The sequence below is a fragment of the Rana temporaria genome, chromosome 9, assembly GCF_905171775.1.
Source record: "Rana temporaria chromosome 9, aRanTem1.1, whole genome shotgun sequence".
Classification (NCBI taxonomy): Eukaryota; Metazoa; Chordata; class Amphibia; order Anura; family Ranidae; genus Rana; species Rana temporaria.
The window spans coordinates 52,016,602-52,033,222 of record NC_053497.1 but is presented as its reverse complement, the minus strand read 5'-3'; the positions used below and the strand labels follow the sequence as shown (position 1 = coordinate 52,033,222).

At 44.9% G+C, this 16,621-nt stretch overlaps 1 protein-coding gene across 2 annotated transcripts in view; it reads left to right on the top strand.

Moving 5' to 3' along the window:
* The window catches only part of DHX16 (DEAH-box helicase 16), a 65,517-nt gene that overhangs the window by 24,664 nt on the left and 24,232 nt on the right, over window positions 1-16,621 (top strand). For both annotated transcript variants that reach the window (XM_040323449.1, XM_040323448.1), the window contains exons 13-17: window positions 1,962-2,114; window positions 2,212-2,352; window positions 10,992-11,154; window positions 11,484-11,602; window positions 14,924-14,991. In XM_040323449.1, coding sequence (XP_040179383.1) covers window positions 1,962-2,114; window positions 2,212-2,352; window positions 10,992-11,154; window positions 11,484-11,602; window positions 14,924-14,991 — 644 coding nt within the window. The remainder of the gene's footprint in view (window positions 1-1,961; window positions 2,115-2,211; window positions 2,353-10,991; window positions 11,155-11,483; window positions 11,603-14,923; window positions 14,992-16,621) is intronic.

The window sequence follows — 16,621 nt, the reverse complement described above, 5'->3', positions numbered from 1 at the left end:
TTGTCAGCTTACCACAGGAAGTGACTTGTTTTCTGGCAGGATCAACAGGTATCTTTCTGTAGTAAAACACTTAATAGCAAATGCTAGTATAGTCCATTTTCGTAACTAAGAATTGATATATGTAGCCCTTAAGTAAACGCATATTGATCTATAAAGCATTAAAGGTCCTAGATGTCGATGAGTTTCCATCTATACCGTATCCCTTGGTAAAGGCAGTGTCGTCTTTTTATTAAACCAAAAACATGACACTTGGTAGATCATATCTTTTGTGTGTATTGTGTGGACTCCTTCCTAGTGCTGCAATACACACACAAAATATGATCTACCAAGTGTCATGTTTTTGTTTAAAAAAAAAAAAAAAGACACTGCTATTACCAATAGATATAGATGGGAACTCATCGACATGTAGGACTTTAATGCTTTGTAGCAGTGGTCATCAACCCTGTCCTCAGGGTCAGGTCAGGTTTGCAAGATAACTGAAATACACTACAGGTGATATCATTTGCTGCTCAGTGATTGAAGTATTCTAGTCTGCATCTCCCCAAGGTAATGCATAAAACCTGGTTTGTTAGTGGGCCCTGAGGACAGGGTTGATGACCACTGCTTTATAGAGATATGTGTTTACTTACTGGATGTATGAAGTACTGGATGGCAGCCTTTATAGGCACTCCCCAGAAAAGACAAAGCAAAATGGAACTCTGTTGGTGCAAAATGTTTTTATTGTCACAAAAGTTGGCCCATAAAACACTGTATAAAAGCCAAATATTGCATAAGGCACTGCCACTCTGCTCGAGATGCGGTTTTGTACGTAATGTGCTAATGCATGCATGTGGTATTTTTATGCAATGCACCAGTGCAGTGCGGAAAAGGCATATAGAAAACATGGTCTGTGAATGAGCTGTTATCCATTTGATTCCACCAACTACTAGGTCAGGGGTGTCCAAACTTTTTTCAAAGAGGGCCACATTTGATGAAGTGAACATGCTCGAGGGCCGACCATTTTGCCTGATATTTTTTGAACCATTATAATTTGATCTAAGTGTGTTCGTCCGAGCAACTAATACACTGCCCAACAAGAATTCTCTTGCCTTTGTGGCTGTGTGTGGTGAAGAGATGAGCTTGGGCGTGTTTTTTGGATATACTGTATATATCTCTTTTGTGGCCCCAACGAGTCCCGAGCGCTGCTCAGGACTAATCATGAGCTTGGGCGTGTTATTTGGATATACCGTATTATCGGCATATAACACGCACAGGCTTGCCATTGCCGTGAATGCAGCCTCACCATTGCCATGAATGCAGCCTCACCATTGCCATGAATGCAGCCTTACCATTGCAATCAATGCAGCCTCACATGTGAGCTGAATGCAGCCTTGCCATTGCCATCAGTGCAGCCTGATCGATGCCCATCTGCAGCCTCGGAGGGGACAGGGAGGGGGAGCGACAAGTGCCGTCAGAACACAAACAGGAGAATTTCTTGTTTACTTGGTGGCCTCTTTAATACAAAGTCCCGCCTCCTATGATAAACAGTAAAAGTCATCCAATGGCATCCCAGGAAACGGGACTTCCTATTACAGACGCCGCCGAGTAAACAAGAGATTCTCTTCATGTAATCTGACGGCGCACGTCCTGTCCCGTCCAAGGCAGCTCTGATAAATACGGTATATATCTTTTGCGGCCCCCAGGGCACATGTGAGGCTGCAATGGATATATATATATATATATATATATATATATATATATATATATATATATATATATATATATATATATATATATATATATATATATATATATATATATATATATATATATATATATATAATCTCTCTATATCTCTCCAAATCCCCAGGGGGGCCATATTAAATCATCAGGGGGCCGCACTTTGGACATGCCTGTACTAGGTGGAAAACAATTGGCTGTGTTGATTTTTACCCAAGTATTTTACTGCTGTTTTTCTTCAGGAAGAGATTGAGGCGTGTGTTGAGATGTTGCAGGAACGGTGTCGCCGGCTTGGCTCAAAGATAGCAGAGATGCTTGTTCTACCAATATATGCCAACTTACCATCAGACATGCAGGCCAAGATCTTCGATCCCACCCCGCCTGGAGCCAGAAAGGTAGTGTATATTAGAAAAGGGGAACAACATTGAGGACAGACTGCTAGGAAAGTGAACGTCTTACTTTTATTATTTTTTTTCCCCTTCCCTCTCAAAGGTTGTCGTAGCTACCAACATTGCAGAGACCTCGCTGACCATAGATGGGATCATTTATGTCATCGATCCAGGATTTTGCAAGCAAAAAAGCTACAATGCACGTTCAGGAATGGAGTCCCTTATTGTTACTCCCTGCTCTAAGGTGACAAATTGCAGTTCTGTCTCACAGCTGCTGTAAAAGGGGTGGCTGTCATAGATCAAACCGTAGCGAACTAAACATCTATTGAGACTTTGTCTCTGTTTTTTAAAAACAAAAAAATAGGCTTCTGGCAAAGGAAAAAATACTTGCCATCGTGCTGCCCAAACCAACAATTTTCATTGTCGTGAGGAGTTAAGCTTACTGCTGTGTCTTGAGCATGGAAAGTCTCTGCTGTATCCTGTTGTGACCTTGGGGGCCAAGGTCACAACGGAACCAAGCAGCCTGATTGGTTGCTATAAGCAGTATTTAAAGAGAAACTTTACCACGCCATTGCAAATTTCTGTCTCTTTCCCGAATTACCTTTTAGTGCTTTGTTATGCTGTAATAATATACTTACAAGCCCAACATAACCTGTGTTTCTTTATCGTACATCACGGGACACAGAGCAGCATAGCCATTACATATGGGTTATATAGTGCACCTTCAGGTGATGGACACTGGCACTCTCCGACAGGAAGTTCCCTCCCTATATAACCCCCACCCATAGTGGGAGTACCTCAGTTTTTTCGCCAGTGTCTTAGGTGTTGGTGCATTGAAGAGCTCTGCCTATAGTTGTCCTCTGGACCAGGGCAAGCTGACCGGATCCGTCCAAGGTGCTTCATAGCCAAAGTGGACGGTACCCGGGCCCCCAGGTCCTGGAGGGGGTTTTGCCTATAACGCTTCTCCTTTGCGAGAGCTGGACTCTGGGTTCCAGGACTGGTTTCCTGCAACCAAGCAATTCCTGTTGCCAGCAGTGCTATATAGGTCCAGGAGTGTGGTGTTCCTAATCTGGACCCCGGTACCTGAAGGTCTATGACGTTACCCACGTTTTAGGGGGAAGATTGGGCCTCTTGCAGTATGGCAATACCCTGCGGCGTGGAGAAGGTAAGAGGGGGCCTGCGGAACTTGGTTTGTCAGCAGGCCCCCACAGGGGACTCTGGGTTTAGCCCGCTTTATGCCTCTGTGCATGGGCGCCTCATTCCACAAAGTCTGCATGACAGGATGGTTTCTATATACCCACTAATGTTTCCCCTGGCTGGTTCTGGTAGACGGCTGCATACCATAAGGTTTACAATAAGAGTGCTATTGCGCTAGGGGGGGTCACTTGTGTAGCATGGAGGTCTTACCATCCGCGCAGCTGCATAGCTCCCCCGTAAGCCTGTTCGGGCGTCTCACTCCCATACTGCAGCCCCACGTGTGTCTCTGCTCCTCCAGCAGCGTCCGGAACGGGCGCGCGCGCACCATGTAAATAGACGCGGCGACGCTGCGTGAGGAGGCGGAGTTTTTTCGGGGCGGTCCCTCTTCCTGCTCTGAGAGCCTATATTAGGCTGGCAGTCGATCTGGGTCGCCGTGGGACACGGAGCAGCGGCAGGTTAACTGCGTGAGAGCAGTACTGTGCAAAGGGAGAGTGACACCCGGTGGTGGATCTGGTGAAGTACACGTTTCTTAAAGAGCCTGCGGCTCGTTTTTTGTTTAAAAAGCCGGTGTACTTGCAGCAGTCTGAGCCTTGCTACCCACGGCTCTATCCCAGATCAGCATAAAGGTGGCTTTACTTAGCTCATATTTTGTGTGAGTTGCAAGCCCTTGGGGCGTTGTATTGTCCATCTTTATTAGGTTATGGGAGGTTTATTAATTTAACAGCACCCTAACCTATAATTTTTTTTGACACTTTTTTTCAAAGAGGTGTTTTTTTGTGTCTCTGCTGATTAAAACAGTTAGTGGTGTTTAGCGGAGTACCTTGGGTTTGTATAGATGGCTCCTAAGGGCGCGGGAAGCTCCAAAAATGCTAAAGCTACAAAAAAGCAGAAGGGTTCCCCATCGGGTTCGGAGGATCTTGGCCAGACCTCTGCAGTGCCTTCCTCCCCGGACAGACCAGAGGTCGTTAGCCCAGTTGAGCCTTTGGGGTTGCTAGGTGCTACGGCTGGCCCTACCCAACCAACTCCCTCCTTTGTTACGGAGGAGATGTTAGCCGCCACCTTAGGCGGATTTGAGCAAAGAATGACTGCTTTATTGGCCGCATCATTTCCCGGGAAGAAACGGACTAGGTCCCCTTCCCCTAGGGTCGACTCTCCAGATGAGGAGGTCCTTTCCCAAGAAGAAACTGATTTCTTGGCGGAGCAGGGGGATGACCCCCTGGAACAGGGTTCGGAAGAATCCACAATAGAGGAACCGTTCTCAGCCTCTCAGGCAGAGAGACTATGGATACAGTCCTTAGCGGACATGGTGCGGACGGCATTTAAGTTACCCTTGCCTGAACCTCAGGCTACCGTATCCTCCCTTGGTTCCTTAAAAGCTCCCCAAACCAGTGCGGTTTTTCCGGTCCATCCCTTGCTGAGGGACCTAATCTTTCAGGATTGGGCCAAACCAGATAGGATCTTTCTTCCTCCTAAGAGGTTTTCAGTTTTATATCCTTTGGAAGAAGGGTTTTCAAAAAAATGGACTGTCCCTACGGTGGACGCAGCCATTTCATGTGTCAATAAGTCCTTGACGTGTCCGGTAGACAACATTCACATGTTTAAGGATCCTGTCGATAAAAGGCTTGAAACTCTGCTAAAATCTTCCTTTGCCACCGCAGGGGCTGTAGTGCAACCAGCGGTAGCCGCCATTGGCGTATGCCAGGCATTGAAGGACCAGGCCAAACAGGTTCTAAGAGACCTTCCGGCGCAACAGGCACAGGACTTGGCTGATCTGCCTAGGGCATTATGCTTTGCCGTAGATGCCATTAAGGATTCCATCCAGCAAGCTTCTCGGTTATCCTTATTCCTGGTTCACATGAGAAGACTTTTATGGCTAAAAAATTGGTCGGCAGAGACTCCCTGTAAGAAACTCTTAACTGGGTTTTCGTTCCAGGGGGAGAGGTTGTTTGGAGATGATCTGGATAAGTATATCCAGAAGATTTCCAGTGGCAAGAGCACTCTCCTGCCTGTTAAAAAGAGGTTTCGAGGGCCAACCTTTAAGCGCCCAAACTCTCCAGGTCCAGGTCCCTCACCCTCCCGGCAGTATCGACGGCCTGCTGGCCGTTCACCCGCAAACAGACCGCAAGGGCAAGCTCCAGGTATCAAAAAACCGTGGTTTCGCAAACCAGTTAAAGCTGCCCCTAAAGCGAATCTGTGAAGGGACGCCCCCACTCTCTCGGGTGGGGGGAAGACTCCGCTTTTTCTCGGAGCTTTGGGAGGCCAGAATCTCCGACGAATGGGTTCTGTCCTCAGTAGCTCGGGGATACAGGCTGGAGTTTTTGGGGTTTCCCCCTCCTCACTTCCAGGAGTCCAGGCTCCCAAGCGATCCAAAGAAAAGGGTCTCGCTCCTAGCAGCCCTAGATCGCCTCTTAGATCAACAGGTGATTATGGAAGTACCATCTCAGGAGCGCGGACAAGGATTTTATTCAAATCTATTTATAGTCCCAAAGCCCAACGGAGATGTAAGACCAATATTGGATCTAAAAACCCTGAACCGTTATTTAAGGGTTCGCTCCTTCCGTATGGAGTCCATTCGTTCAGTGATGGCCGCCCTACAGGGAAAAGAATTTCTCGCATCCATCGACATCAAGGATGCATACCTGCACGTGCCAATCTACCCCGGCCATTTCAGGTACCTCCGGTTTGCCTTAGGCCATCGGCATTTTCAGTTCACGGCCTTGCCCTTCGGGCTAGCCACGGCTCCCCGGGTCTTCACCAAAATTTTGGCCCCGGTGTTGGCCAACCTAAGATCCCAGGGGATCCTGGTTATGGCTTATCTAGACGATCTATTAGTCGTCGACCTTTCAGTAGCCAGCCTAAAACAGGCAGTTTGCTTAGTGGTAAATTATCTAGAAACCCTGGGTTGGGTTCTAAATCAGGACAAGTCGGCCTTGCAGCCCACAAGAAGGTTGGAGTATCTTGGGTTAATTCTAGATACTATGCAGCAGAAGGTCTTTCTTCCCCAGTCCAAGGTGGACTCTATAAAGGAATTGATCCAGGTGGTTCTAAGCCGCGCAAGGCCAACAGTTCGCCTGTGTATGCGCCTCTTGGGCAAGCTAGTGGCCACCTTCGAGGCGGTGCCCTACGCCCAGATCCACTCCCGAAAATTGCAGAAAGCAATTCTCGCAGCTTGGGACAAGAGAATCCAGGCCCTGGATCTTCCCATATCCCTGTCCCAGGCAGCCCGTCAGAGTCTGTGCTGGTGGCTGGTCCCACAGAACCTTTTGAAGGGAAGGTCGTTCTGTCCAGTTTCATGGAAGATTGTGACCACAGACGCGAGTCTTCTGGGGTGGGGCGCAGTCCTGGACGGATTGACCCAGCAAGGGAAGTGGTCAGGAGCAGAATCGATCCTGTCGATAAATGTTCTGGAGATACGAGCAATCCGGTTAGCTCTGGTTGCATGGACAGATGTATTACAGGACTCCCCTGTGAGGATACAGTCCGACAACGCCACGGCTGTGGCCTACATAAACCACCAGGGCGGCACCAGAAGTCAGGCAGCCCAGAAGGAGGTGGACCGGATCTTTGCTTGGGCAGAGTCCCATGTTCCCTGCATTTCAGCAGTGTTTATCCCCGGGGTGGACAATTGGCAGGCGGATTTCCTCAGCCGCCATCAGATGTCTCCGGGAGAATGGTCCCTCCATCCCGAGGTATTTCAGGACATCTGCCAAAGGTGGGGAGTCCCGGAGGTGGACATAATGGCCTCCAGATTCAATACGAAATTGACCAGATTCGTGTCACGGACAAGGGATCCATTGGCCTACGGGACGGACGCCCTAGTATGTCCTTGGCATCAGTTTGCACTGACCTACGCCTTCCCTCCGTTACGGATGCTACCCCGTCTTCTTCTCAGAATTCAGGTGGAGCACAAACCAACGATTCTAGTAGCCCCCGCGTGGCCCCGGAGGCCTTGGTACTCCTTAATAATAAGGATGGCAGTGGAAGAACCTTGGGTCCTCCCGTTAAGGCCGGACCTCCTCTCACAAGGACCGTTCTTCCATCCTGCCTTACAGGCCCTAAATTTGACGGCCTGGCGGCTGAATCCCTAATTCTCAGAAACAGGGGCCTCTCTGGCCGGGTCATTCCCACCCTGATTAATGCAAGAAAGCCAGTTTCTAGGCTTATATACTATAGGGTGTGGAAGGCTTACATTACATGGTGCGAGGCTAAGAGATGGCATCCCCGCAAGTATGTCATTGGGAGAATCCTGGAATTCCTACAATTAGGAGTAGAAAGGGGACTAGCTATTAGCACAGTCAAAGGACAGGTCTCGGCCTTATCCATTTTCTTTCAGAGACCTCTGGCCTCTCACTCCTTAATGAAGTCTTTTTTACAGGGAGTCATTCGGATTAACCCTCCGATTAAAGCTCCCCTATATCCTTGGGATCTAAACTTGGTTCTCTCGGCTTTGCAGAGCCAGCCCTTTGAACCGCTGTCTGAAATCCCGCTGGTCTTGTTGACTAGGAAACTAGTTTTTTTGGTCGCTATGGCTTCCGCCAGAAGGGTGTCAGAACTGGCAGCCTTGTCATGCAAGACACCGTACTTGATTGTACATAAGGACAGGGTCGTTCTTAGACCACATCCGTCCTTCCTACCAAAGGTGGTATCTAGCTTTCATTTGAATCAGGACTTAATTCTCCCGTCCTTTTTTCCTGAACCTTCTTCTAAGAAGGAGAGACTCCTGCATTCCTTAGATGTGGTTAGGGCTGTTAAGATTTATCTAAAGGCCACAGCCCAGATTCGCAAGACTGAAGTCTTATTTATTCTGCCGGAGGGACCTAAAAAAGGTCAGGCAGCGTCTAAGGCCACCATTTCCAAGTGGATTAGACAAGTGATTGTACAGGCCTACGGCCTGAAAGGTAAGAGCCCGCCCTTGTCGGTCAAGGCTCATTCCACAAGAGCCGTGAGCGCCTCTTGGGCAGCGTATCACCAGGTCTCCATGGCCCAAGTCTGCAAGGCAGCGACCTGGTCGTCGGTTCATACGTTCGCTAAATTTTATCAAATGGACGTTAGGAGGAACGCTGATTCAGCCTTCGGGCAGGCGGTTCTGCAGGCCGCAGTATAAGATCCTCTTGTCCTATGGCACCCGCTGTTTTTTTCTGTGCATGGTTGTTTTCCCTCCCCTCATTTGCATTGCTTGGGGACATCCCATATGTAATGGCTATGCTGCTCTGTGTCCCGTGATGTACGATAAAGAAAAAGGGATTTTTAATAACAGCTTACCTGTAAAATCCTTTTCTTGTAGTACATCACGGGACACAGAGCTCCCACCCCTCTTTTGGGGGAATTTTGGGATGCATATTGCTTGCTACAAAACTGAGGTACTCCCACTATGGGTGGGGGTTATATAGGGAGGGAACTTCCTGTCGGAGAGTGCCAGTGTCCATCACCTGAAGGTGCACTATATAACCCATATGTAATGGCTATGCTGCTCTGTGTCCCGTGATGTACTACAAGAAAAGGATTTTACAGGTAAGCTGTTATTAAAAATCCCTTTTTTCCACTTCTCTGGTACCACTCTCCTAAAGATCCAGGCCCACGCTGCCATCTTTTTGCATCACAGGCAGCTGGCTGTCCCTGCTTCTCGCAGCTAGTTCTCCAGTGACGCAGCGTCAGATCGTGCGCATGCGCAGACAAAGATCTGGTACTGTTGTGTCTGTTTACATATCATTCTATTATTGAAGGATAGTAATGGCCCCTGAGATACTGATATCCTATAATCCAAATGGCATCACTTTCATACATATAGAACAAGATGTAAAAAGAAGGCAGCAGAGGAGAATGGAAAGTAATTCTCAATTAGGCAGGAATGAAAGGGACTGCAGAGGCAGATCAAAAAAGGAAAACAATAAAAGGAAAAAGCTCTGCTATATTTTTTTATTTTTTTTTTTTTAAAAGAAAAGGTGTCCGTTACTAGCATTAATGTTTTTGGGTTTACCCTTGTAACATTTTTATTACCTGTTGATTCTACCTGAAGATTATCCCTTATTTTGTTACTTCCTCTAATAGGGTGACAACTCTATTTTGTTCAGCATAGTTGTAGATGGACATATAGTTTTAAGGTTGAATTTATTTTTTATTAATTGTAACAAATAAACAATAACATGAATAAAGGGAGCGGGCTACAGAATGAAGAAAAAAAGGGGGGGGGGGGCGGTTCTTGCATACCTCCCAACGTATAGAACATACATGCACAAATGCTTAAAACCGACCTCAGCATCCCAAAACCCCCCGATACAGTGCCTGTTTTCTGGGGAGCACTGCCTAGAGTTTATAACATATAAACTGACTTTCCGATGCCAGAGGGTTTGGGAGTGAGATCTGGAAAGAAAAAAGGGGGAAGAACTGGGGGGCTCAGCAAGATATTTCTAGATACTTCTTGAAATCCCATATATTAAGCCTTACAGGGGTGTCTATACCACCTCTATGGAGGTTTCTTCCTATATTGTATACCATAGGACCCATTCCTCAAGGAGGTCCGAGGATGAGTGGTGAAGCCATAGGAGCCATAATTGCTTGTGTTTATCCCACGTATCCCCTATCTTAGCTTGCATCTCCTCCATGAGCATAGTGTTGTTAATGATATCTATGCAGCTTGTGATGGGGTGGTTTCGGTTTTCCAATGTTGCGATATCACATGGCGGGCTGCTGATAAAAAGAATCTGAGTAGGTTTTTCTTGTGGGATTTATTGGAGCCTGGTAAGATTGACAAAAGAGCCATAGAAGGAAAGGGCACCAGAAAGACATTGTACATGTCATTGTAAATGCCAAAGATCTTGTCCCAGAAAGGGCGAACCCGATCACATGCCCACCATACATGAATATAGGATCCTTTTCCTCTGTGACAATGCCAGGACATATAGTTTTAAAGGAACTCTATAAAACAGACTAACAAATTAATCCCTAACTCCAGCAGTTACAGCAGCAAGCATTTTATTTCAAGCAGTTACAGCAGGAGGAATCCATATGACTGTCAACTGGACAGCCTGGCCTGTTACAGAAGTGGAAAAAATGGATCTACTGACGGGAGCAACCAGTAATAAGCTTATGGGGTTGATTTACTAAAACTGGCAAGTGAAAAAATCTGGTGCAGCTGTGCATGGTAGCCAATCAACTTCTAAGTTCAATTTAGATCAAAGAGAAAGTTAAAAAGTGGCCACACTGCTGATACCATTCAATAAATGTCCTTTATTCCTCCAAGATGGGACAAATGGCACGGGGAACTTGACATACAGTTAACGTGTTTTACAGATTGCATAATAATCAGTTTTCTTTGTGAAGCGCATTAACTATAGTCATACGCCTACTTTTTCACCTTCTCTTTGGTCTTACACAGTGGTGTGCCGGGGTCGGTACCTGTGTGATCTCTTTTGAGTATCTACACCAGAGCAGTATATAGCTTTCCATTGTTCAATTAAGCATTGATTAAAAAAAAAAAAAAAAATGGAAACTGATTAAACCAAACCAGATTTTGCACTCTTCAGCTTTAGTAAATCAAGCCCCATGTTCTAAGGGTGACTTGGAAAAACTACTGCATTTACCTCTATTGACAGACTGCATCATATAGGAAATTTGTGATTTGCCCATAATGTTAACTTAATTTTTGTTCTTCAATCCAAACAAAGAAGTATGGTCTTTCTTTTACAGGCTTCCGCCAATCAGAGAGCAGGCAGAGCTGGTCGAGTAGCTGCAGGGAAATGTTTCCGGCTGTATACAGCCTGGGCATACAAACATGAGATGGAAGATACAACAGTGCCAGAAATTCAGAGGACTAACCTGGGGAATGTGGTGTTGTTGCTGAAGAGCTTAGGTGAGCTGAGCTTAGGAGTGGTAACGTTCTAGTGTCATGTGGAAAAGGTATAATGACGCTATAAAGGTGAAAAGTGATGGTTAATGTTTGACAGATAATTAGAAACATAAAGTAACCTATTCTAATATCTTTCTTACCAGTGTCGCCATCCCTCCAATTCCCCACAGTTCTTAGTTTGTACAAGGAGATTATAGCATACGTGGCCTGTTTAGATTGGACAGGTTGTAACATGTGCCTCCAGATGTATGCCTCTGGTCTCTCAACTGTGTGTGTAGCCTTTCCTTTGATTTGATCTCTTGCAGCTGAATATCATTCTGTATCATCTCTAGGTATCAATGATCTTATCCACTTTGACTTCATGGATCCTCCTCCTCATGAGACTTTGGTTCTGGCTCTGGAGCAGCTGTATGCCTTGGGGGCCCTTAACCACCTGGGCGAGCTCACTAAGGTTAGAATGAAAACGATTTATGGGTTTTATGTATAGGAAAAAAATCATTGATGCACTAAATTTTGTGTTGCCCATAGCGACTGACGATAAGTCAATCAACACGTATATCTAAATTCCTGGCAGACAAAAAAATTGTCATGTTATGTATTCATAAAAATTTCTGTGCCCAAGTAAGTTTTTCTATTGGCTTCCTGCTTGGAAAAGGAGAGTCTGGATTCTCGGCCAGTCAGGGCTCTTATGCTTTGCTCAGTGCTGTCATTGTAAACCTATCTATGTGCTGCAACTCTTTTATTGTACAATTAGCAGTTTGGGGGTGAGTCTTTAAAGCGGAGTTCCACCCATTTAAAAGTCAGCAGCTACAAAATAGTGCAGCTGCTGACTTTTATAATCACTCACCTGTCCAGCGCGGGGTGGGGGGGGACGGGGGGAGAGAGAGAGAAGTGTCCCAGCTGCACTGTGCTTTTGATACAAAGACTGGCTGAACAGCATTACAAATTATTTGGCTGGCACCCATATGTCTATTTCAATTGCATATGTGAATGTTTGCCTGCAGTTGTGTTGCTGCATACTCCTTCCAGACATGCTTACGCTCCATCTCCCACACACTTCTCTGTGAATATCTTACTGGGGAATACCCTTACTTGTAGCTGTAACAGTGACCAAGCTCCATCATGTCAATTCAAAATCGCAGGTGTAAAAAGAGTTTGCGAAGAAGAGAGCTATTTTAGTGGTTGCTCTCTCTATCCTAAACATCTCACTGTACCTATTGAGGATGTTCTTCCTGTCCAGAGTTTTTTGCAGATAGAAAATGTTAGACACTTCTCAAAGCTTTCTTTAACCTGGCAGGCCCAGCCCTGCAACCAGCTTATGCTGCAATTTGTGTTTGTCAAACTTCAGCTAACCTTACTAAAACCATGAACAGCCAACTTGACCCTGTATATTAGAATCATGCTGTTACAGAACAATTACAAAAATTGCCTCTGTTCTGCATTTTTGTGTGGATGCCCTAGATCAGGGGTTTCAAACTCAATTTCATTGTGGGCCGCATCAGCATTATGATTGCCCTCAAAAGGGCCGGTTGTATCTGTAAGATTAGATGTCCAGCGCATCCCCCTCCCCTTACATCCCCCTCCCCTTTACATTAGATGTCAAGAGCCATCCCACCATCAGAAGTTGAGTCCCCCACTCTCCCTTACATCACAATGCACCCCCCTTTCTCTATGCTGCTGCTGGGAAGAAGCTGGATTCATTGCTTGAAAGCAGAAGGTAAGGGTCTGAAGGAGGACCAGAGGAGGGCTGTAGCTCTCCTGCAGCTGCAGGAGAGGTGCGAGGGCCACATAAAATGGCCTGGAGGGCCGGTTTCGGCCCGTGGGCCTTGTGTTTGACACCCATGCCCTAGATCAGGGGTGTCAAATTCTTCACCACAACAAGGTAGTGTTGCGTCCTATTCCATCCTTCTTGCCAAAGGTGGTGTCGGCCTTTCATTTAAATCAGGACGTTGTTTTGCTTTCTTTTTTCTCTCGGCCTCGTTTGGCAGAAGAGAGATTACTGCATTCCCTGGACGTCGTCTGGGCAGTCAGAGTTTATTTGTCTAGATCTTTGGAGATCCGAGGACTCCTTTTTTGTTTTACAGAAGTACCCAAGAAGGGGCTGGCAGCTTCCATTGCCAATTGGGTCTGTCGGTTGGTCATTTAGGCCTGTGGTCTGAAACATAAGGCTTCCCTCTAAAGGGTGAAAGTCCCAGAAGGTATCTGTGGCTCAGATGCTGCTACCAGGTCTTCAGTGCATACATTGTCAAAATGTTATCCGATAGATGTTGGAGCAGCCGAAGATACGGCTTTTGGCTCTAGTGTACTACAGGCTGCAGTTTTTAAGTCTGATGACTATTTTTGTTTGTCAGGGTGTGTCTCCTCCCTCAAGGCTATTGCCCTGGGATGTCTCAGTAGATAATGAATAATGACCTAACTCTGTGTCCCGTGATGTATGATAAAGAAAATTTGGATTTTTTTTCCCCATCATACTTGCCTGTAAAATCATTTTTTTTGAATACATCATGGTCCCTCCCCTCTTTTAATGATTCAGTTCTTGCTGCAAAATTAAAGTACTTCCTGTATGGGAGGGGTTATATAGGGGGGGACTTACTGTCTAAGACTTTGTTTATCAGTGTCCATTCACCTAGAGATGGCATATAACCCAGTTGGTGATGAATAATGGCCTAACTCTGTGTCCCGTGATGTATTCAAAGAAAAGGCTTTTACAGGTAAGTATGACGAAAAGATCCTATTTTTTTGGAAAATTGTTGAAATGAATGGTCTCTTTAATGTAACCTTTTTAATTTCATGGAGATAATCTGTACATTACTGGTGTATAGAATTCCCTCATAAGTCTTATTTCTTGCCTGTGTGATTGGCTTACTACTTTTCATAGAAGTCTTCATTTTCAAATTCAAAAAGTCAAGCACTTCCTGCAATAGGAGATTTTATTTTTGCTCAGACAATCACTAAAGCATAGTTTTCTAACAGAAATCAGATTCCTCGCCTCATAGTTGTTGGCATTTTCTCTATTTTGTATTCCTATGCCGCGTACACACGACCGTTTTTCCTGTCATGCAAAAAACGATGTTTTTCTCTAACTGTTTTTCTCTACGTGATTCCTCTCAAGCCTGCCTTGCACACACACTTTAATGAAAAAAAAAAAACGCTCAAGCAAAGCACGGTGACGTACAACATGTATGACGGCACTATAAAGGGGAAGTTCCATTCGAATGGCACCATCCTTTTGCTAATTTCTGAGCATGCACGTTTTTCCCCTTGGAAAAGCATACACACGAGCGGTTATCGCAACGAGAAAAAGAACGATGGAAAAAACGACGAGAAAAAATAGATATTTTTTTGCGGGCAGTTTTCTTGTCGAGAAAACTGCTATGGAGCATACACGCGACTGATTTTCACGACTAATCTAAAAAAATTCATTTTTTTCGTCATGAAAAACGGTCGTGTGTACGCAGCATTACTCTCATGTAAGCAACCTGTTAATGGTGCTTAGCCAGAGGGTTTTAGTTAATTTTGTAATGTTTGGTTATCCTGCTTATGTCAGGTGTGATTGTAAAAGAAAGAAAACCCTGAAAATATTACAAATGTGTTTTACAGTGACCGCTGATTGCTGCTAAACTTCACAACCGTGTTAACCAAGGCCTGTTGTGCATGTACACTTCGGCTATCATCCTATAGAGATTTTCTTTTCCCTTTCTGACACCCTTTATATACAAACCCTTTGATTTCATGAAGATCTGCTTATGTTCTCTCTTCTTTATACTTGCAGCTGGGAAGAAGGATGGCTGAGCTCCCAGTGGATCCCATGTTATCCAAGATGATTCTAGCTTCTGAGAAGTAAGTCATTTGTTTTGTTGGCTGTTTTTTTGCAGCACCCAAATATTTAAAACGGACGCATCCTACCTTGGCTTGTATTAATTGCTGTACTGGCATTCGTTCTCATCGTTTGTTTTATTTTATTGTTATCAATTACTTTGTGCCTCAGCCACATCTGTAACATGGTGACAAATCCGCCAGCGTTGTCACCTGCACGCTCCTACAGCGGAGCACAAAGTGATGTACCAAAATATCCAACCTTTTCTTTCTCCTGCGTATGCCTGCACGTCTTCGTATACACATTTTTACAAGCGGGCACATAGAGAAGGCAGTTGAGATACTTTGTAGGCACGATCTGCAGGTAGAAATTGATTAAAAGGTAATAATCTGCATTTTCAGAACAAAACTAAATTCGTACAATGACAAGGAAATTAATGAATGCAGTTTTTTGAGGGCTTATTTACTTGTCTGCCACAAATTTGCTGTCTAACCGTATATGGTAATAAAATACTGCTTTAGGCTCCATGCACACTGAAGCTGATAAACTGCAGTTTATTGGCGTTTTGGCTTTTTTTTTTTTTTTTTAAAGCCCATAAACTGAACTCTGTTAGCTTATGTGCCCATGCACACCTGTTTTTTTTTTTTTTACTGTTAAAGAGCTTTGGAGTTTATTGGCTTTTTTCTGAACGCCCGAAATTTGCGTTCAAAGTGCAGTTTTTTGGCGGGGAAAAACGCCGGTGTCAACGTTTTTTAATCCATTAAAAAAAAAAAAAAAAAAAGGCAAATAAATAAAAGCTACACTGAAAAACGCTGATTAAAGCTATTGCAAAAACGCAAAAAAACTTTGAAAGTCTCCCTGCAAAGCTACTGGCGTTTTTTTTTATAGCTTTTATCAGCTTCAGTGTGCATGGAGCCTTAAAGTGGAACAAAACTCTCCTCGGCTCTAGCGATGTGCCATCCTCGAGCTCCTCTCCCGACCCCTGACATTTTTCAGGCGCATGGCCTCCGGGTCTTGATCAGCGGGCAGGGATGATGTATGCATAGGAGTTCAGTCAGGTTCGACATTGCCAAATTTGTACGAGTTTCACATGCGTGGCTCGCTCTACAGGGGTGGACAGACGGGTAAGAAGCTTTAATACAGACGAGACAAAGCACGTCTCTTCTGCATTAAAAATCCTGACTGTCCACCCATTTTAATGCTTTTAGTCTAAAGTTTCACTTTAAGGTGCCATTAAACCCATGTGCACATGCTTAAAATAAATATAGTACATGATAAAATTAAAATCGAGGCAGGTCCATTAATGAATAATAAGGCTTGGAAATACTTTTTTTTTTTTTTTTCTGGTAGTTTTAAAGTTGTTCATGTGATCCTTCCCATGTCCACAGTAACTCTGTTTTGGGTTTGTTTCACAAAATGCTTTGTACATTTTTTAGATTTCTTGTTTAAAAAGTAATCACATGATTGTGGTGCTCCACCCATCCAATCACACAAGCGCAAGGAGAAAATGTTCCACTTTCAGTCACCGCAGACTTGTACGCATATGTAGATGGAGCTCCAGCAGTCACATAATTGCTTCGAACCACTTAAATTCTGGGCACTTTTATTTTTTTAACCACTTAAGACCCGGACCATTATGCAGGTTAAAGGGGT